This window comes from Elephas maximus, chromosome 15 (assembly GCF_024166365.1).
Source record: "Elephas maximus indicus isolate mEleMax1 chromosome 15, mEleMax1 primary haplotype, whole genome shotgun sequence".
In the NCBI taxonomy this organism is placed as follows: domain Eukaryota; kingdom Metazoa; phylum Chordata; class Mammalia; order Proboscidea; family Elephantidae; genus Elephas; species Elephas maximus.
In genome coordinates, this window is record NC_064833.1 from 72,352,190 (window position 1) to 72,373,208 (window position 21,019).

At 44.2% G+C, this 21,019-nt stretch overlaps 1 protein-coding gene across 5 annotated transcripts in view; it reads left to right on the forward strand.

The window, feature by feature from the left end:
• The first annotated feature begins 1,106 nt into the window (after positions 1 to 1,106).
• Positions 1,107 to 21,019, forward strand: part of SLCO5A1 (solute carrier organic anion transporter family member 5A1) — a 173,181-nt gene continuing 153,268 nt past the window's right edge. For 3 of the 5 annotated variants that reach the window (XM_049853849.1, XM_049853852.1, XM_049853853.1), the window contains exons 1-2: positions 1,107 to 1,379; positions 3,108 to 4,508. In XM_049853849.1, the coding sequence (XP_049709806.1) occupies positions 3,593 to 4,508 (916 nt within the window). In that variant the 5' untranslated portion in view covers positions 1,107 to 1,379; positions 3,108 to 3,592. Of the gene's footprint in view, positions 1,380 to 2,294; positions 2,436 to 2,514; positions 2,643 to 3,107; positions 4,509 to 21,019 lie in introns of those variants that run through there. The other 2 variants (XM_049853851.1, XM_049853850.1) reach the window with 2 other exon arrangements.

Sequence of the window (21,019 nt, forward strand, 5' to 3'; positions counted from 1 at the left end):
TACCTAATTACTTTCAGCATCACAGTCTGTCATGCCTCAGTGCCTTTGCACACACTTTTCTTTCTGCCTGGTATGCAACTCCCCCCTTCTGAGATTCAAACACAGGCCTTTGAACTCCCCTGATCATTGACCCAAGTCCTTTCTTCTGTCCTAAATTGGTTAAGCCTTTCCTCCTCTCTATTCCCATAAAAAAACAAATCCTGCTGCTGCCCAGTGGATTTGGACTCACAGCAATCCTATAGGACAGAGTAGAATTGCCATATAGGGTTTCCAAGGAGCAGCTAGTGGATTCAGACTGCCGACCTTTTGGTCAGCAGCCAAGCTCTTAACCACTGTGCCACCAGGGCTTCTCTATTCCCATAAAACCAGGGTGGGGGTGGGGGAGAACGCCCTCAAACCCATTGCCATAGAGTAGATTCTGACTCATAGCAACCCTGTAGGACAGAGTAGAACTGCCCTATAGTGTTTCCAAGGAGCAGCTGGTGGATTTGAACTGCTGGTCCTTTTGGCTAGCAGCCAAATGCTTAACACTGTGCCACCAGGGCTCAGCCTCTAATCCCATAGCACCCTGAATATACCAGGATTATAGTGGGTATTTCTCTGGATTTCCTTACCTGTTTCTCTCACTGGGATGTGAGCTCCAAGAGGGTAGAAGCTGCAGTTTATTTATCTTTGTAGCTGCAGCCCCTGGAATATTGCGTGGTGCAAAATATACACTAAATAGCTGTCTTTCTTTTTTTTTTTTTTTGAAGGCATGAAAGGAAGATTAAAAGGTTAATGAATAATTAGATTTTCCAGTAGCATGCCTGCATATAATTTACCTCATTGTTTTAAACAGTTTACATGGCTATTTCTCCCACAAGACAGAGTTTCCTCAGTCCAGGGATCCTGTCTTTCTTTGGTCCGATAACCTGAGATATAATGGGTGTCTACGGATCGGAATAAATAAATGAACGGAAATAATTTCTTTATTTAGAGCGGCCTCACTGCCTGAGCAGCTAAATTTTTTGGACACCTGCTCTCTGGGGCTTCACCACTCCCTGGGGCTTCACCGCTCCCGGGTATCTCGGTCCGCAGGTGAAGGCCAGCACAGAGGCTCTGCCTGGGGATGGACTGGGCGGCTGCCTGCACGCCTGCGCCCTCTACCGCTCCGCTCCGCGCGCGCCTCTGTGCGCCTGTGTCTGGGGAAGAGAGGCTTCGGTGACTGGCGAGGGGTGGGGGGAAGAGTTCAGCCTGAGTCACAGTCTCATTCACTGATTTCTCGGCGGCTGGACCGAGGCTGTCTCCGCAGGCAGCTCGCACCTACTCCTGCAATCTCCACAGTTCCCACCTCCCGTCGCTCCACGCTCACTCAGCCAGCCAGACCGACGGAGTCGCGAGTGAGTAGCGGCAGCTTATGCGCCCTGGCAGCGGCTACGAGCTCTCCCGGGGTTCTCTCCTCCCGCAGGCTGCGTGTGTGCGTGCGTGCGTGTGTGTGTGTGTAAAAGGGGTGTCCCTGGGATTCCGCGCCGGCTCAGAGAGCTCCCTCCCGGGATCTGTATGTCCATCGAGTCTGTGCTGAGCAGCGGATGCCCGCCCAGGCAGAGGCTCGCATGCTCCAGGCGCTGGGAGGGAGTTTGCCGGGAATCCCAGGCTCGGCCCGCGGGGCCTGTGGGGTTCCCCGGGAAGGCGCCTCCGTAAGGAGGTGGCAGGAAAGCCCGGGGTGGTGAGCGGCTCTCAGGCCGGGAATCTGGGACCGGGTCCCGCACCGCCGAGCCGAGCGAGACGCTGGAGCTGCCGCCTCTGGCCGTCTGCCTCTCTTCCTTTCTCCCGTATTCTTCCTCCTTTATTTCTTCGCCAGCATCACAAAGGCGCGCCGCAGATCGAAACCCAATGCAGCGCTGCCGGCTCTCCTCTCCCACCTGGCGCACATTTTCCCAGGTCCAGAGGAGTGAAGTGGGGGTACCCAAGATTGGGGCTGAAGTTTTCCCCCGGGGACACACCTGTTTTCGGCTCTCGCTGAATTTAAGCTAGGAGCAGGTTCGCGCGAGCGGTCCCGACACGTACACGCTGGTTTGTGTGTGTGTGTGTGTGTGTGTGTGTGTGTGTGTGTGTGTGTGTGTGTGTGTGTGTGTGTGTGTGTGTGTGTGTGTGTGTGTGTGTGTGTGTGTGTGTGTGTGTGTGTGTGTGTGTGTGTGTGTGTGTGCGCGCGCGCGCGCACGCGCACAAGCCCGGGCCCACGCTCGCGATGTCCGCTCGATGTAAATAGCAAACCTCCCCGGAGGCCCAGTTTGTGGCGAGCCGGTTCCGAGGCTTCCTTGTGCCAGCTGTGAATGTACCGGCATCTCTTTGTTTGGTTGTGGCTGCACCACTCCTCAGCAAAGCAAATTGATTTTTGGTTTCACTTGACACGGCGCGCTGGGACTCAGTGTGGGCTGCAGCCTCGAATGCCCCTGGTATTTGTAATTGAATAGTTCTGTCGGGCGGGTAGTGGTGGTGGTGGGGTGTTATTTTTAGTGTTGGGAGTAAAGAGAGGAGCACGTTGACCTTTTTGCTGCTGTCTTTGGTTTTGAATACGTGTTTCTGGTTGATGGACCAGACGGATTCGCATCCAGGCGCGCACATGTGTCTGCGCACAAGTGTGTACACACAGTTCTACACATGTAGGTTTTTTTTTTTTTTTTTAATTGGAACTGGGAATTCATTGTATGTTTGTTAAAACTTTCCTTTGTTCTTTTGGGCATTTTCTATTTTGAGTAATTGAGTAGGAGTACAAAAAGGTTGCAATTAGTTCACTGGAATAAAAGACACTGCCTCTGAGTCAGAGCTGCCGGGTTAATAATTATTAACATATAAAAACAGATGCGCTGTTTAAGGAAAAAGGGGCGGGGCGGGGGCAGGTCCGCGGCAGACAATGAGGGAGGGTCTCTGCCGACCGCCTGCTGCTTATTGTTCGGGAACTGGAGCTTGAAGCCTGCAGCTGCCCCCTCCTCCAGGGCTCCGCTCCTCTCTCGCCCCTCCGTCCCACCCGGGACCATCGAGGTCACCCAGCGCCGGCCCCCAGGGCGCCGGGACTCCAGCCTCAATCCTAGCCGATCGTTGCTGACAGTCCTATTTCTTCCTTGCAGATTGGCAGCTTCGTGCCCCAGGGTGTCGTTCGCGAGGACCAGGCGCCCCTGGCTCCGCCAGGCAGCATGCGGCGCGGGTAGCAGCGCTAAGTGCCCCCACGCTGGGCGCGGGGCGCACTCGCACTGGGCGGCTGGCCGAGCGGCGGCGGCGGAGGGGATGCGCCCGGGACGCGGACGGCGCCCGCCGCGAGCTATCGCCGGGAGGTGGACGCCGAGCAGGGCTCATCTCAGGACTGCACGGACCCCAGCCCTCCGGGGCACGCGGCTGTCGCGCCTCAGGGCAGCGTTTGCGGTCAGGATGCCCTGCGTGCCTCCCTGCTGGTGAGGATGCCCTGCTGCGCCGCTCTGCAACCTGGCTCTGCATCCCCAGCCCCCGTCCCTGGTGGGCACGAGTGCGTGGGCCTGGCCTTGGCATCCCGTGCCGGTGGATGAAAAGCGCCAAAGTCCTTGAGTGTGTGATCCGCGATTGAATCTGGATAAGAGCCATGGACGAAGGCACTGGGCTGCAGCTCGGGGCCGGAGAGCAGCTGGAGGCACTGGCCACAGAAAGAGAAGTCCAAGAGAAGAGGGAGTCAGAGACGTTTAGGTCCAAGAGTTTACCGGTCTTGAACAGCGCCCCCTGCCGGCCGGACGTCAGTTCCGGGAGTGTAGACACCAAGCCGGCCTTCAGCTGTACAGATTCTTTGGGCCACCAGGAGTTGAAGCAAGGCCACGGCCCGTTCTCCCCTAGCCCCTCTGTCCAGTCGACTTCGGTGGGGATGGCGGGGTGCGTGGACTGTAACCACAAGGTGGACGTCAGCAAAGCCCTCTCGGTGTCCTCCACTCTGGCCACGCTACAGGGGAGAAGATGTCTCTATGTGGTCCTCACCGATTCCCGTTGCTTCCTGGTTTGCATGTGCGTCCTGACCTTCATTCAGGCCTTAATGGTCTCCGGGTACCTGAGCAGTGTCATCACCACCATTGAAAGGCGCTACAGTCTGAAGAGTTCTGAGTCGGGGCTGCTGGTCAGCTGCTTTGACATCGGGAGCCTAGTGGTGGTGGTGTTCGTCAGCTACTTTGGCGGCCGGGGTCGGAGGCCCCTGTGGCTGGCTGTGGGTGGACTTTTTATTGCCATCGGGGCTGCCCTATTCGCTTTACCTCACTTCATCTCCCCCCCTTACCAGATCCAAGAGTTGAACGCCTCGGCCTCCAATGACGGCCTGTGTCAGAATGGAAACTCCACAACAACTTTCGAGGCTCCCGCCTGCCTAAAGGACTCAGGCGGAAATAATCACTGGGTCTATGTGGCTTTATTCGTTTGCGCACAGATTCTTATTGGAATGGGCTCCACACCCATTTATACCCTGGGACCAACCTACTTAGACGATAATGTCAAGAAAGAAAACGCATCCTTGTACCTAGGTAAGACTTGCCTGCCCCTGACGGTTTAGCTACTCAGGTAAGAATGAACTCTCACCGAAACTTGCCTTTCTTCCAAAAGATCAGAAGGAAACATTTTCTTTCACATTTTCCTCCATGTTTGAAGTATTAGAGTTCATTTTATTTTATGTTTTAGCCTTGTGTGGTGTGTTTTCGATTTGGGAGAGAATCAGTTGAGAGTTCTTTGAATTATTTTTTTGTCTCACACTCACACTTGTCTTTTCTCAGGTAATGCAGACTTTTGGCTATGAGGTAGAGCTTCTCTGTCTTGCTGCCCAGCTTTGGAAAAGCTCTAATTTATCAAATTTTTCTTCAAAGAGATGCCCTTCTAGAAGGGTTCAGGTAGAAATAGAAGTCTGTATACTGTGGAGTTTTGTAGATTTCTTGCTTTCATCTACTGCTGCTTCTCATTCCTGAGCTCAGTGACAGGGATAATAGAGTGGCCAGATCACATAAAACATGCTTCAGTGTCCCTTGGTATTAAAAACACCAAAAGATAACTTTAGTGGCATAAAATGACTAAGTTTTCTTTATGTAGAAGCAGCATCACAAGTTTTAAGGTTTATCCAAAGCCATTTTTATTACTGACTGAAGACCTTCAATTATATGACAACGGGAGAAAAATCCATTACTATTTTCTGAAAAGCAGTGGCTGTTGGATTCAGCGTGTTTACTTGCATAAAGCAGCTCCAGTGGCAGGGGATGACTGGCTCTAAGTACGGGGTGCTCATATGATGCCCCGCAGATATTACCATGAGGAAGGATAATTTACTTCCTAGAATTCTGTGTGGTTTTCATCATCTCCCTGTACTGGTTGTACCTTCAAAACTGAACTTGTAAAGGATGGATTCGAACTCTTGAAAAGGCTGAGTAGCAGTCATACCTGATGAGTCTTTGTTTTTCTGTGTTTCTCTACTGGATTTCAACTAAAACAAGATAAAGGATTTTACTTTATTTGAAAAAATGGTAAAATAAACAAATATTAGATAGATGTTGCAATTTATTGGCTATGTGCTGGTAGGATCCTTGGTGTAGGAATAATAAGGCTTTCAAAGGACACTGGAAATGATACTAAATATGCTTTTTCCTCAGTAGAGCTAATATCCCCAGAAGCTGCTCTAGTTAGGGGATTTCTTTCATTTATAATCCCCAGTATCAGGCCCAGATGCTCTAGGACAAGAGTTTTATAGTTTATTTTTATTATTAAATGCAAGAGAAAGAAATTTCCATTCAGGGCAGAGAGGAATAGCTCACTTGTTACCTTGCCTTTGTATTTTCTAACTTTTATTATGACTAATTTTCAAACATATAAGAGAGTTAAAAGAATAGTACAATGAACACCAGTATGCCTACCACCTAGGTTCAATAATTGTTTTGTCACATTTGCTTTATCTATGTGTCTGTGTGTGTATATATATATTTTTGGATAAACCATTTGAAAGTAATTGCAGACACTGCTATACTTCAACTTAAATGCTCTAGCTTGTGTCTTCTAATAATAAGGGCATTCTTCTACATAACTGTGGGAACATTAACATCCTAAGAAAGTTAATAATCATTTGGTAATATCAAATATGCAGTCCATAATAAAATTCCCCCAATCGTCTCCCAAAAGTCTTTTATAGCTAGTTTTTTTTTTTTTTAAACTAGAGACAATCAAGGTTCATTCATGCATTGCATTTGACTGTTAAGCCATCTTAGCCTTCTACAGTCTAGAAAAATACCTCAACTTTTTTCTTTTTCCATGACAGACTTTTTGAAGAGACAAGACTGGTTGCCTTGTTCTGTATTCTAGACGTACCTGATTATTTCCTCATGGTGTCACTTCCTTTGTCCCTCTGTTCCCTACACTGAATGGACACTAGAAGCTCAGTCTAAAGGCTTGGTTAGACTCAGACTAAATGCTTTTGGAAAGACTGCTTCAAAGGTGAGGCCGTGTGCTTTATACACTATCACACCTGGCCACTCATTAGTGACGTTAAGCTTATCCACTTGGTTGAGCAGATAATTACCAGGTCTTTCCATTGTAAAGATATATTTCTGCCTTTGAAAATAGTAAGTGATCTTTCAAGTGACACCTTCACAAAATATCCTAATTATTTTTCATAATCTTGCTGACCTTTGCTTCCATTTAGTCTGAAAACTTATCTCTGTTTTATTCCACTTCTGAATGTGATTGACATGAATTTTCTGCATCAGATACACAGGCAAAGCCCTCACGAAAGTGAGACTATGCCCTAGTAAGAGCCCCGTGATTTAACTTTTCTGAACAGCAAGCATATATGAACTACATAATCTGTGCTAGGCAGTATGCTGGTTTAAGGAAGACCAAAAATGAGACATAGTCTCAGTGCTCAAGGTGCTGTCAGTGAAATGAAGAAATGCTGCTACTCAAGGTGGGGGGAAGTTATAGAAATGATGATGTGCTATGATTTTTTTTCATAGCTATTGACTAATAATTGTTTTTTGAAAAAATTCTAGTGAATGCCTTTGGATACATTCTTTAGGAAACCCAGGAGAATTCTGCTTCATATTAAATGGAGCTCAGTGAAAACTACAGTGTTTTGAGTACGAGGAACTATCTTGTTGTTAGTTGTCATTGAGTTGATTCCAACTCATGGTGACCCCACGTGTGCACAGTAGAACTGTTCCATAGAGTTTTGAAGCCTTGACCTTTCAGAAGCAGATTGCCAGGCTTCTGAGGCACCTCTGGGTGGGTTTGAACCACCAACCTTTCGGCCAGTAGTTGAGTGCTTAACTGTTTGTACCACCAGGAACTTTCCAAGTATGATCTATCTACATATATATATAATATACACGTACATCCATCGTTTATTTAATCTTCTCTGTGGCCTTATGAGATGGGTGTTTTCTCTGCTTGGTGGATGAAGAGATTGAGGCTCCGAGAGGTTAAGTGACGTGCTTAAAGGCACAAGTCCGTGGCAAAGCCAGGTTTCAGAATCACGTCTGTCTGACCCTAGAGCCTGTGAACTTCCCTCCATGCTTTGTGGTTCTTTGGCAAGAGACCCTGAAACCACAAGATGTGCCACTTGCAGCAGAGTTTTGAGAATGGTGCGGAAGAATGCAGAACTGATCTAAAGAGATCAAAACACGGTCAAAACAGAATGATTCTCTCAACCTTTTAAAGTAGATTTTATAGGTTACCTCTGTGCTGATCAAAATCAGTTAAACTACTATGTTCTCAGAACATGAGCAATATGTTAATTATAATGTGGGATTTTCCTTAAGAAATAACTGGTTAAAGTATCTTTGTTATTTTTCACAAAACTGTTCATCTGTATTTCCTTTTTCACCACCCACCCCCTTCTCAAGCTTCCTATCAGTCTTTCTAACTTCTCATTAAAAGCATTAAAAGGAAAAAAAAGTCACGTAGCAGGTTAGTAATTGCAGGCAGGAAGTGAATCTGAATTAATGTTATAGCCATTGAAACGGAAGGTAATTGTATATTTTAATCTTTTGAAAGTTCTAGGTTAACATTCTGGCAGCTCTAAATTAGAAGGACGTGGTCATGGAAGAGATACAGCAGTGTTTTATCCCCACTAAATGTCTAACTCCTCGAGGAAAGAGGTTTAGTGTTGACCTGGAGCATAGAGGGAGCTTTGTGAGCATTAATAAGAAGTAAGATTAGTAACTAGACCATTATTTGTAATTGTATCTCAAGGAGAGAGAGAGAAAATGTGATCCTTTTGGGGGGTGAGAAATTCATGAACCAACAGGGAAAGGAGAAAGACTGGCTAATAAGCAAGTGGGAAGGGGGAAAAGGGATGCATTTCTAGAATAAAAAGCCACGACTCCCATGGGAGTGATATTCAGTATAACTGACGATTGGCATGGTGTGGTCATCAGCCAAGCAGTGTGGGTGCCAGCCATTACACCTCACTGTCAGCCCTGACTTCACACCACAGAGAAGGGTTGGAATAGGCTAAATGCCTTAGAAAGAGCACTGGATAAGGAGGCAGAAGATCTATATTTTAGTCCAACTGCAGCAGTTACAGAGCCCTGGTAACGCAGTGGTTAAGAGCTTGGCTGCTAACCAAAATGTCGGCAGTTCGAATCCACCAGCCGCTCCTTGGAACCCCTATGGGATGTTTCTACCCTGTCCTATAGGGTCACTATGAATCAGCAATGAGTTTTCTAGCAATTACTGGTCATGGGACTTTAGACAAATCCTTTAATTTCTTCCAGCCTCTGTTTCCACGTGGGGAATATCTTAGGTTCTTAGTACTGCTGTAACAGAAATACAGTAAATGGTTGGCTTTAAAGAACAAAAATTTATTTTCTCACAGTTTAGGAGGCTGGAAGTCCAAATCAAGGCACTGACTATAGGGGAAGGCTCTGTCTCTTGGCTCTCCAGGAAGGTCTTTGTCTCAGCTTCTCTAGCCCCAGTGTTCCTCATTTCCTTGACCGTCTTCACATGGCATCTGTCTTCCCCCATCTGTGCTTTCTTCTGTGTGTAATCTGCTCTTTTTATACCACAGAAATGATTAGGTTTAGGACATACCCTACACTGATATGGTCTTATTAACGTAACAAATAAAACTCTATTACAGCCACAGGTGTGGGGGTTAGGGTTCCAACACATATTTTGGGAGGACTCGATTCAATTCATGACAGGGAGTATTCCATTTGTTTCTCTCACTGTCATATTTTGAGGACCAAATGGGGATCATGTGTGTGCAATTGCTCTGCAGACTGTAAGGGGCGGCACAGATGAAAGAGACCATTGCTTTGTCAAAGCAGAAGGCAAACTCTGGGATCCCAGAGTGGGAAGAGTGGAAAGTGAGACATCTCGTTCTGAGTATGGAAATCCTTACGCATATCTTTTTGTAATTGGGAAAAAGAAATGAAACCACTCCTTAGGAACATCATACAGGACAGTCTTGATCAGTGTTTCAGCAGTGTTATATTCAGATTAATTAGATTTTCTGATAATTCACAGTTTGGCAGCAGAAGTTTCTGCATGTCAACCTTTGACGACCATCTTTCTTTAGCATATGAATCGACAGTTTTGCCTGGGGTAACATATGGAAGCTGTTTGATGATTGAGGGGCCTGTGATGTCCTAGTTGCACTGCTGTGGTCTTCATTTGCCCACATAGACTGGTAGGAAGTTTGGTGAACAAGAATCAGTCCCAGAATATGCTCAGAAGTAGTTATTATCATTTTTAAAATAAATTCCTGGTGGCCTTTTCTACATTGCATCAATCATCTAAAAGTAGAGTGAACTTGAAATTAGTTGAGTTCTGTTTCGTAAAGATTTTATAGTAAAAGATCTATTGATTCAGCACAATCCCAAAGTTCCAACAGACTTCTTTACAGAAATAGAAAAACCAACACTTAACTTTATATAGAATGGCAAAAGACACCGAATAGCTAAAGCAATGTTGAAACAGAAGAACAAAGTAGGAGGACTCACACCTCCTGATTTTAAAACATACTATGCAGCTACAGTAACCAAAACGGCCTGTTACTGGTATAACAATAGACACATAGACCAATTGAATAGAATTGAGGGTCCAGAAATAAACGCACCTGTCTACGGCCAACTGATTTTTAACAAGGGAGCTAAGGCCATCCAATGGGGGAAGAAGAATCTCTTCATTAAATGGTGTTGAGAAAATTGAATTCCACATGCAGAAAAATGAAACAGGACCTATGCTTCACACCATATGTAAAAATTCAAAATGGATTTAGGACCTAAATGTATGAACTATAACCATGTAATTCCTAGAAGGAAATGCAGGTACAATGCTGCCAGGCCTAGCTTTTAACAATGGATTATCTAATATAATAACAAAAGCACAAACAACAAAAGACAAAATAAACAAATGGGACCTCATAAAAATGAAAAACTTTTGTTTATCAAAAGACTTAACCAAAAAAGTGAAAAGATAGGCTACCGACTGGGAAAATATCTTTGGAAACCATACACCTGTTAATAATCTAATAGCCAAAATACGTATAAAACTTCGACAACTTAACACCATAAAGACAAATCATAAAATGGGCAAAGAACTCGAATAGACATTTCACCAAAGAGGACATTCAAATGGTCACCAGACACGTGAAAAGATGCTAGGTATCATTAGCTGTCAGAGAGATGCAGATCAAAACCACGATGAGATACCATTTCATTCCCACTAGGATGGCTAAGACTTTTAAAAACCAAAAAATCAGGAAATAATGAGTGTTGACGAGGACCTGGGGAAAATGCAAAATGGTATAGCCGTTGTGGAAAACAGTATGGGAGCTCCTCGAAAAACTAAAAGAACTACTATATGACCCAGCAATTCTACTCCTAAGTATATTCCCCAAAGACTTGAAAACAGACTCAAAAAGAGCCTTGTACGCCAGTGTTCATTGCAGTACTATTCACTATAGCCAAAAGGTGGAAACAACCTAAACGTCCATCAATAGGTAAATAAATAAACAAAATGAGGTGCAAACATACAATGGACTACTACTCAGCCGGTAGGAGCAATGAAGTCTTAATACATGCTACAGTATTCATGGAGCTTGAAGACGTTATGCTGAGTGAAATAAGTCAATTACAGGAGGACAATTATTACCTCACTTACATAAAAGACAAAAGCAGGAAAATGTACAGAGACCAAAGTTTATTAGTGGTTACCAGGGACAGGAGGATGGGGGAAAGGGAGGCTTAATGGTGATGGAAAAAATGAGTTGATTAAGGATAGGGTTGCACAGCTAATTATTGTAATTGCTGTCAATAAGTTGTACACCTGTAAAAAGTTGAATTGGCAAAGGTTGTTCGGTAGATATATTTACAACAGTGACGATAGATAAATACGGAATAGCTGCTAAGTCTGCTTATGTACAACCAAGTACCTCATGGCATTTGGTTACTTGTTTTGGAGCTTTAGGGTCATAGTTTCACGGGACATCTCATGAAATTGGCCTTGTAACGTGCTTAGTGCTTCTATTCCAAGTCTTAATTTGTTGTGTAGGGTCTAGGGTCTCACAAGCTTGCAAGCAGCCATCCAAGGCCCAACAATTGTTTTCTATTCACCTGGAGCAACAGAAAGAAGGAGAGTCAGGAATAGGAGGAGGAAATGGAATGTGTGGCTCATTGCCTCCGTGAACAACTGCCTTCTTTGCCATGAGACCAAAAGAACTGGGCGGTGCCCAGCTGCACATTTTAATCAAAGATTCCACAGAAGAACCCTGACCAAACGGGGAAAATGTAGAACAGAATTTCAAATTCTCATGGACCCCAGGATTTCTAGAGCTGTGGAGGCTGGATGAACCCCTGAAACTATTGCCCTGAGATAATCTTTAAACCTTAAACCAAAAATATCCCCCGAAGTCTTCTTAAAACTGTTTTTAACTAGTAAAAAATGAGTGCCTTGAGTATTATGGTCTTTTAAGAACTATATATACGGGATCAAGTTGACAATAACAACTCGAAAGATTAGAAAGGAACTTTAGGGGGCAGTAAGTTTATGTTAATGAGGGACAATTCAGAAAAGTAGGGTGAGAATGGTTGCACAACTTGAAGAATATACTCAGTGTCACTAAACTGTGTAGAAATTGTTGAACTGGTATATGTTTTGCTGTGTATATTCTCAACAACAACAAAATAAATAAAATTTAGAAAAAGAAAAAATATTTAATAGTAATATAAACTTGTTTGTATGTGTATGTTTCCACACACACCTGTATATACATGCATACATCTACCACCCATCTGTCAGTTTGTCTTACTGTCTGTATACTGGAAGCTATGCCACCAGTATTTCAAATACCAACAGGGTCACCCATAGTGGACAGTTTCAGCAGAGCTTCCAGACTAAGGAAGACTAGGAAGAAAGGCCTGGTAGTCTACTTCTGAAAATTAGCCAATGAAAACCTTGTGGATCACAAGAGAACATTGTCTGATACAGTGCTGGAAGATGAGCTCCTTAGGTTGGAAGGCACTCAAAATACACAGTGGCTGCAACAATGGAATTGAGCACAGCAGCAATTGTGAAGATGGCGCAGAACAGGGCAACATTTCATTCTGTTGTACACGGGGTCACCATGAGTTGGAGTCGACTCCACACCAACTAACAGCACATAGACACGTACACTGGATTTTATGATAACATAAAGAGTGGAAGGAGTCCTGGTGGCACAGTGGTTAAGAGCTTGGCCGTTAACCAAAAGGCTGGCAGTTCGAATCCACCAGCTGCTCCATGGAAACCCTATGGGGCAGTTCTACTCTGTCCTGTTGGGTTGCTGTGAGTCAGGATGGACTCGATGGCAACAGTTTGTTTTAAAGAGTGAAAAATACATGTATGTATCTTCAGTGTTCTCTGAAACCATATAACCAAGTGTATCAGTGTCTTTAACAAATCAGAGGCTTATTTGTCTCTAGCAACACTGTTTGTGGTAGGCAGTCAAGGGCTGGTACGGCTTTCCGTGGTTCGTTGTGCATTCTCTCCTCCTGCTTGTCTGTTCTTAGCAAGGGCTGCTGCCCTCAGGTGTCTCATTCATGCTCTTCACAAAAGAAGGAGAAGGTGGAAGAGGCAGTACCCACTTACTCTTGTGTATGTCCCATTGGCCAGAATGGAGTCTGCTGGCCTCTTCTAGGTCACATGGATTTTTGGGACAGCAGGTTTTAACTTTTCCAGTCTGTGTGGGAGAGGAAGGCACATGATATTTGGGTGACGTGAGTACTGAGTGGGACTCAGTTGTATCTGCCACACCTGTTGTGCTTTCCCTTTTTGCCTTAGCAGCTAGAAAATTCAGAACTTTGTTTCCTAACCAGTTTTAATAATCTATCCCTAAGGGCCTGGTAACATTAATTTTCTTGGTCTTTTTGTTGAGATTTTGAAGGAGCCCAGTAAATAGCACCCCCTTCCCCCACTTGAGTTCTGAATTAATTGAGAAATAAGACAAAAGAGGAAACACATGGGGATCAGAATTGTGGTAAATATATACGTAGCAAAACATTTGCAATTTCAACATTCTTCACACGTGCAGTTCTGTGACGTTAATTATGTTTATCATGTTGTTCGTGTGTCACTTTTTAAAACTGGTGGAAGCGAGGTTGAAGAATGTAGTTTATATCTTGTGTAAATGGACTTTCTGATACTCAGTCACAGAATTAAATACAATGTTGGACTCAGTGTGACAGCCTCCTGTGTCCCCATGTGTTGGGGGGGAGTGGTCTTCCTGGGTATGACTTATGCCATTGGGGAGCAGGACAGAAATGTTATTCCCTGTGTGCATGCTCACCTCCAAGGGGCAAAAAGGAGAAGTTAAGCTGGGCATGCCCAGTTTGCTCCCAAGTTCCTCAGTCACACGAATCCCCTTTTCTTTTCCTGGGGAGGAGCTGGTGATGGTGGGGTGGAGGAGCCCAGAGTATCACACTAGTGGAGCACACTCCACAGGGAAGGAAACATCAGGAGCGGGAATGCACATTCTCTCCTAAGATGTTAAATTGGCTTTATGCTGCTTTAATTTTCCTTGTCTTGTTTACCATGTGCTTATCCTTGTAAAGGAGCCCTGGTGGCACAGTGCTTAAGTGTTGGGCTGTTAATCAAAAGGTCCGCAGTTCAAATCCACTGGCCGCTCCTTGGAAACTCTACGGGGCAGTTCTATTCTGTCCTTTAGGGTCGCTATGAGTCGGAATCAATTTGATAGCAATGGGTTTGATTTTTTTTTTTTTTAAATCTTTGTAAGCTACATAAAATCCTTTGTGGAGCTATCCTCTGTACAATTCATGAATAAATACAAAATAGTTTACACTGAAAATTAAAAGGGGGGAGAATGACGGCTGAGGTGCTTGAGGAAATGTTTCCAGGGCACAACTAGAAACAGAACTAATGGGGTGCAGTGAGTTGAGAATGGTGGTGTCTGTGGCCCGTGGCATCACCTTGTTAGGACGTTTGTGAGTTTTGCATACACCTGGGACAGTTCATCTCTGTCAGAACAGTTGTGTCTCCTCCGTGCAATTACTGAATGTGTATCAGCTATGTGGTGGTCACCCTTGGCCTCTAGGACAAATCGGTCTGTCTTAAGAAACAAACAACTTCAGGTTCTAACTGGAAACCAAAAGGGGTTTAGTGCCTCACTGTGCAAAGACGGTTGGGTGTCCTTTGATTTATTTAGCCCACCGGTGGCTGCAGGGTACAGCCTTTTTAGTAGCTTTCGTGATAGTTTTCAAACATGACCTTATTGATCTCCCTTCAGCTTGCTATGAATTCTGTCATCTCTATGGCCTGAACTCATAGCGACCCTATCTATAGGACAGAGTAGAACTGCCCCATAGAGTTTCCAAGGAGCGCCTGGCAGATTCGAACTGCTGACCCTTTGGTTAGCAGCCGTAGCACTTAGCCACTACAATTGACTCGACGGCAATGGTTTTTTTTATATGGTCTGAAAGAGTCCTTCTCAAACTTTCGCGTGTGTATGAATCACTAAAGGATCTTGTTAAAAGGCAGATTCTGCTTCTGTAAGTCTGGGGTGAACTTGAGATTCTGTATCTTGTATGCCTCTCGGTGAGGCCAACACTGCTGGTCTGAGGACCACATTTTATTTTATTTTTACCATTTGAAAAAATTATGGTAAATATGTACGTAACAAAACCTTTGCCGTTTCAATATTCTTCACGTGTACAATTTGATGACATTGTGTTTATCATGTTTCGAGGACCACATTTTGAGCTGCAGGGGTCTAAAGACCAGTAATCTTTGGCTGTTTTCACAGGCAGGAAGTCTCTTTGGGCTTGTGGTTGGAGCCCGGATTGGTAAAACCAGGTGCCGAATGTAGCCGTGTGCATTAGGAAGAACCTGTCATTTCTCACTGAATTTGTGCAAGCAAGACGTCAGTTTTGGGTATTTCATAAGCTGTGGCTACTTCTTAGAATTCCACAGTTGCGTGATATTGTTATCACCTTGGACAAATGGTGTTAATTAAAAAAAAAAAAAGATCGTTTTAAAAAATGAAGATTTTGCCATCTTGACCATTTTTAAGTGCCCAATTCAGTGACATCAATTACATTCACCATGTTGTGCTACCATCATCACTGCCCATTTCCAAATGTTCTTCTTCCCCCCAAACAGAAACTCAGTACCCCTTCAGCAATAACTCCCATTTCCCCTCGCGTAGCCGTTGGTAATCACTAATAAACTTTGTCTCTATGTATGTGTCTATTTTAGACATTTCATATAAGTGAGATCATAGAATATTTTTCCTTTTGTGTCTGACTTATTTCAGTCAGCATAATGTTTTCAAGGTTCATCCACGTCACAGTGTCTATCAGGACTTCAATTCTTTTTGTGCCTGAACTATATTCCATTGTATGGATATACCAGTGGTGTTAATTTTGATATTTAACCAACTGAGCGCTGCTGCCTATTTATCTTCTCACCACCCTGCAGGCTCTGTGCTGATGGGTCTCTCCCTGTTGGAACCGTAGGTGCCAGAGGTAAGTTTGTAAGCTACACAACTTTCAGTGAGCTCAGCTTCAAAAGCTCTTTGGTGAGGGAAAAGAAAACAAACCCACACATCGGACTCTGCTGTTTTTTTTTTTTTTCTTTCTAGACAAATCTTATCAGTGAAATGGGAGTTGGGTGACAGATAAATGTAAGGTCTGGGTATATTGGAGATGACTCTGGAGAGTGAGGATTAAAAGTTTTTTCTCTTGCAAAAGGCGATGAGTCAGAAAAGGGAGCAAGCTGGACTGGCTGGCTGAAGTTCCCTCCAGCAGTAGTGTTCTAGCACTCAAGCCAAGATATGTGTACTAAAGGTCGTCTCATTCAGCCCCGTTTATAAAAATGATAATTTGAAAGATGAGGAAACCCAGACTCCAAAAGATTAAAGGATATTCCCAAGTCATTCAACCAACTTGCTTTGAGTCTGAGTTGATTTATATACTACACACCTGTATGTATGCAAAACAAAATCATTACTACATACATGGGGATTCTGAAAAGTCCAAGTCCTAGATGGTAGAGTGACATCTCTGCAGTCTGGATGGCAGCGTTCCAGCACATGTCAGTTAATGTGTGCCTGGACTCCCGTTATGAGAATGCTTTTCCAGTGTGCGGGAATTTCAAGTCATTCCTTTTAGATACAGTTTTTCTTTTTAAGTTTCTTGAATATAGTTTTTAAAAGAAGGAATAAAACCCAGAAACCCAGTGCTGCCGAGTTGATTCCGACTCATAGTGACCCGATAATAGGGACTGGAAATAAAACTGAAGACTAAGTGGACTTTAGAGTAGGCATTTGAGGAATGAAATCATCAGAGAAATGAAGGTCAAGAAACATCTGGGCCTTCAGATTGTTCTATTATGTCCTTTCCACCAACCATCTGTCAGTGTGTCGTACTGTGGTGGCTTGTTTGTTGCTGTGATGCTGGAAGCTATGCCACCATTATTTCAGATACCAGCTGTGTCACCCATGGTGGTGGACAAGTTTCAGTGGAGCCCCCAGACTAAAACAGACTAGAAAGAAAGGCCTGATGACCTACTTCTGAAAATTAGCCAGCGAAAAACCTTATTAATCACAAAAGAACATCACTCGACTTGCTTGCTTTAGACCCATCATCAGGAGGGATCAATCGCTGGAGGAGGACATCTGTTTGGTGAAGTGGAGTGTCAGCCAGGGTGAAGGAGACCCTCATGAGATGGATTGGCACAATAGCTGTAATGATGGACTCAAACATGCTGGCGATTGTGAGGATGACGCAGGACCAGGCAGCGTTTCCTTCTGTTGTATATAGGTCTCTGGGAGTTGGAGTTGACTCCATGGTAACTAACAACAACAATATAACATTGTGTCTTTGGAGGAAAAGAATAGAACTCTTTGGAAATAGAGACTGTGGGTATTGTCATTGTGGCCCACTGTGTTGGGTGCTCTTGCAGGAGCTAGTCCTCTCACTGTGCGTTTAGGTCTCTTTTTGATGGGGAAGGTAAGAGATGCCAGAGCTGCCTGGCCCTCCTCCATTGACAATACCTAGGTGTTGCATGTACCGAACCTGAGTTTCTTGTTGAAAACTGCAGCATAGGTTACAGGCCGTTCTAAACTAGTGGTTCTCAACTGGGAGTGATTTTGTTCACCAGGGGACATTTGGCAATGTCTGGAGATATTTTCGATTGTCTCAACTTGGAGGGGGAGTGGGTAGAGGCCAGGGATACTGCTAAACATCCTACAGTGCACAAGATAGTCTCCTCACCCCCACCAACAGCAAAGGTATGCATATTGTCAATAGAAGTGCTCTAAACTGTTTCCACCTTCAGCATTCAAGTTACTCTGTGCTGAGTTCCTTATATCTTGGAACTGGAAGTAGAAATCTCCATGTCATAGAATCAGAAATTTACTGAACATTTGGGGGAAAATGTAAATAGTGAGGTTTTCTAGCAAGCAAGAGATGGGAAATAGGAATTAATTGTATAGTACCTATTGCTGCGTCTTTGCCTGGTAGATACTGGTATCTCTACTATACTATGCTGACACTGATATCTATACTGTTAGTAGATTATAGTAGAGATTGTAGGTGAGCTACAGTAGATTTTTTTAGTGAGTGTAAAAATATGAATGCTTTCTTGGTTTCTATTAGCTTAAAAAAAAAAGTTCCATGGACATTTTCTGGAACATACTCTTGGAGTTGTGAATATTTATAACCCTGAAGAGGGAATGGTGTGTGTGTGCGTGTATGCACACTGAGGAGAGCGGTATGCCATTTTCTTCCCAATATTTGGGCTGTTTTTATGAAAGAAAACATTGAGGTGAGGAATTCTGGAAAAATATAGAGCAGTAATCAGCATTCTACGGGAGAGCTCGGCAATCAAATAATGTGGCCCTCAAGAGTAGATGTAGAATAGACTTAGTGAATCTTGTAAAAACTAGAATTTTTCTTAAAAATAAAGTAGAGCTTAACTGACTAAAAAATCCCAAAACCTCAAATATGATTTCATATATAGGGGCGTAACAAGGGCTAAAAGATGCTAACTGAGATGTTGGTGGTCTGAACCCGCCAGCTGCTCTGCGGGAAAAAGATGTGGCAATCTGCTTCTACAAAGATTTACAGCCTTGGAAACCCTATGGGCAGCTCTGCTCTGTCATATGGGGTCTGTCTGTGTTGGAGTTGACTCAGTGGCAATGAGTTTGGTGTTTTTTTTTTTAACAAGGGCTTTTTAAAATTGTGCTTTAGATGAAGATTTACAGAGCAAATTAGTTTCTCAGTAAGCAATGAATACACATATTTTGTGACATTGGTTGCCAACCTCACGATATGTCAACACTCTCCCCTTCTTGACCTTGGGTTCCTTATTACCAGCTTTTCTGCCCCCTCCTGCCTTCTCATTCTTGCTCCTAGGCCGGTGTGCCCTCTTGGTCTAATTTTGTTTTATAGGCCTTAGTATGGAGTTAAAGTGGTGTCCGGGGGCCATACTCTTGGGGTTTCTCCAGTTTCTATCAGGCCAGTAAGTCTGGTCTTTTTTTTTAAGAGTTAGAATTTTGTTCTACATTTTTCTCCAGCTCCACCCGGGACCCTCTATTGTGTTCCCTGTCAGAGCAGTCAGTGGTGGTAGTCGGGCACCGTCTAGTTGTGCTGGACTCAGTCTGGTGGAGGCTGTGGTAGTTGTGGTCCATTAGTCCTTTGGACTAATCTTTCCTTGTGTCTTTGGTTTTCTTCATTCTCCCTTGCTCCAGGTGGGATGGGACCAGCGGTATATCTTAGATGGCTGCTCACAAGCTTTTTTTTTTTTTCTTTTTTTTTATTAACTTTTATTAAGCTTCAAGTGAACGTTTACAAATCCAATCAGTCTGTCACATATAAGTTTACATACATCTTACTCCATACTCCCACCTGCTCTTCCCCTATTGAGTCAGCCCTTTCAGTCTCTCCTTTCGTGACAATTTTGCCTGCTTCCCTCTCTCTCTATCCTCCCATCCCCCCTCCAGACAAGAGCTGCCAACACACTCTCAAGTGTCCACCTGATATAATTAGCTCACTCTTCATCAGCATCTCTCTCCCACCCGCTGACCAGTCCCTTTCATGTCTGATGAGTTGTCTTCGGGGATGGTTCCTGTCCTGTGCCAACAGAAGGTCTGGGGAGCATGGCCGCCGGGATTCCTCTAGTCTCAGTCAGACCATTAAGTATGGTCTTTTTATGAGAATTTGGGGTCTGCATCCCACTGATCTCCTGTTCCCTCAGGAGTTCTCTGTTGTGCTCCCTGTCAGGGCAGTCATCGATTGTGGCCGGGCACCAACTAGTTCTTCTGGTCTCAGGGTGATGTAGGTCTCTGGTTCATGTGGCCCTTTCTGTCTCTTGGGCTCCTAGTTGTTGTGTGACCTTGGTGTTCTTCATTTTCCTTTGCTCCAGGTGGGTTGAGACCAATTGATGCATCTTAGATGGCCACTTGTTAGCCTTTAAGACCCCAGACGCCACATTTCAAAGTGGGATGCAGAATGTTTTCATAATAGAATTATTTTGCCCATTGACTTAGAAGTCCCCTGAAACCATGTTCCCCAGACCCCCGCCCCTGCTCCGCTGACCTTTGAAGCATTCATTTTATTCCAAAAACTTCTTTGCTTTTGGTCCAGTCCAATTGAGCTGACCTTCCATGTATTGAGTGTTGTCTTTCCCTTCACCCAAAGCAGTTCTTATCTACTGATTAATCAATAAAAAACCCTCTCCCTCCCTCCCTCCCTCCCCCCTTCGTAACCACAAAAGTATGTGTTCTTCTCAGTTTTTACTATTTCTCAAGATCTTATAATAGTGGTCTTATACAATATTTGTCCTTTTGCCTCTGACTGATTTTGCTCAGCATAATGCCTTCCAGGTTCCTCCATGTTATGAAATGTTTCACAGATTCGTCACTGTTCTTTATCTTTGCGTAGTATTCCATTGTGTGAATATACCACAATTTATTTACCCATTCATCCGTTGATGGACACCTTGGTTGCTTCCAGCTTTTTGCTATTGTAAACAGAGCTGCAATAAACATGGGTGTGCATATATCTGTTTGTGTGAAGGCTCTTGTATCTCTAGGGTATATTCCGAGGAGTGGGATTTCTGGGTTGTATGGTAGTTCTATTTCTAACTGTTTAAGATAACGCCAGATAGATTTCCAAAGTGGCTGTACCATTTTACATTCCCACCAGCAGTGAATAAGAGTTCCAGTCTCTCCGCAGCCTCTCCAACATTTATTATTTTGTGTTTTTTGGATTAATGCCAGCCTTGTTGGTGTGAGATGGAATCTCATCATAGTTTTAATTTGCATTTCTCTAATGGCTAATGATCGATGCTCACAAGCTTTTAAGACCCCAGACGCTACTCACCAAAGTAAGATGTAGAACATTTTCTTTATATACTATATTATGCCAGTTGAGTTAGATGTCCCCCAAGACCGTGGTCCGCAGCCCTCAGCCCAGTAATTTGGTCTCTCAGGGAATTTGGATGTGTGTATGAAGCTTCCATGACCTTGCCTGGATGACGTTGTGCTGACTTCTCCAGTATT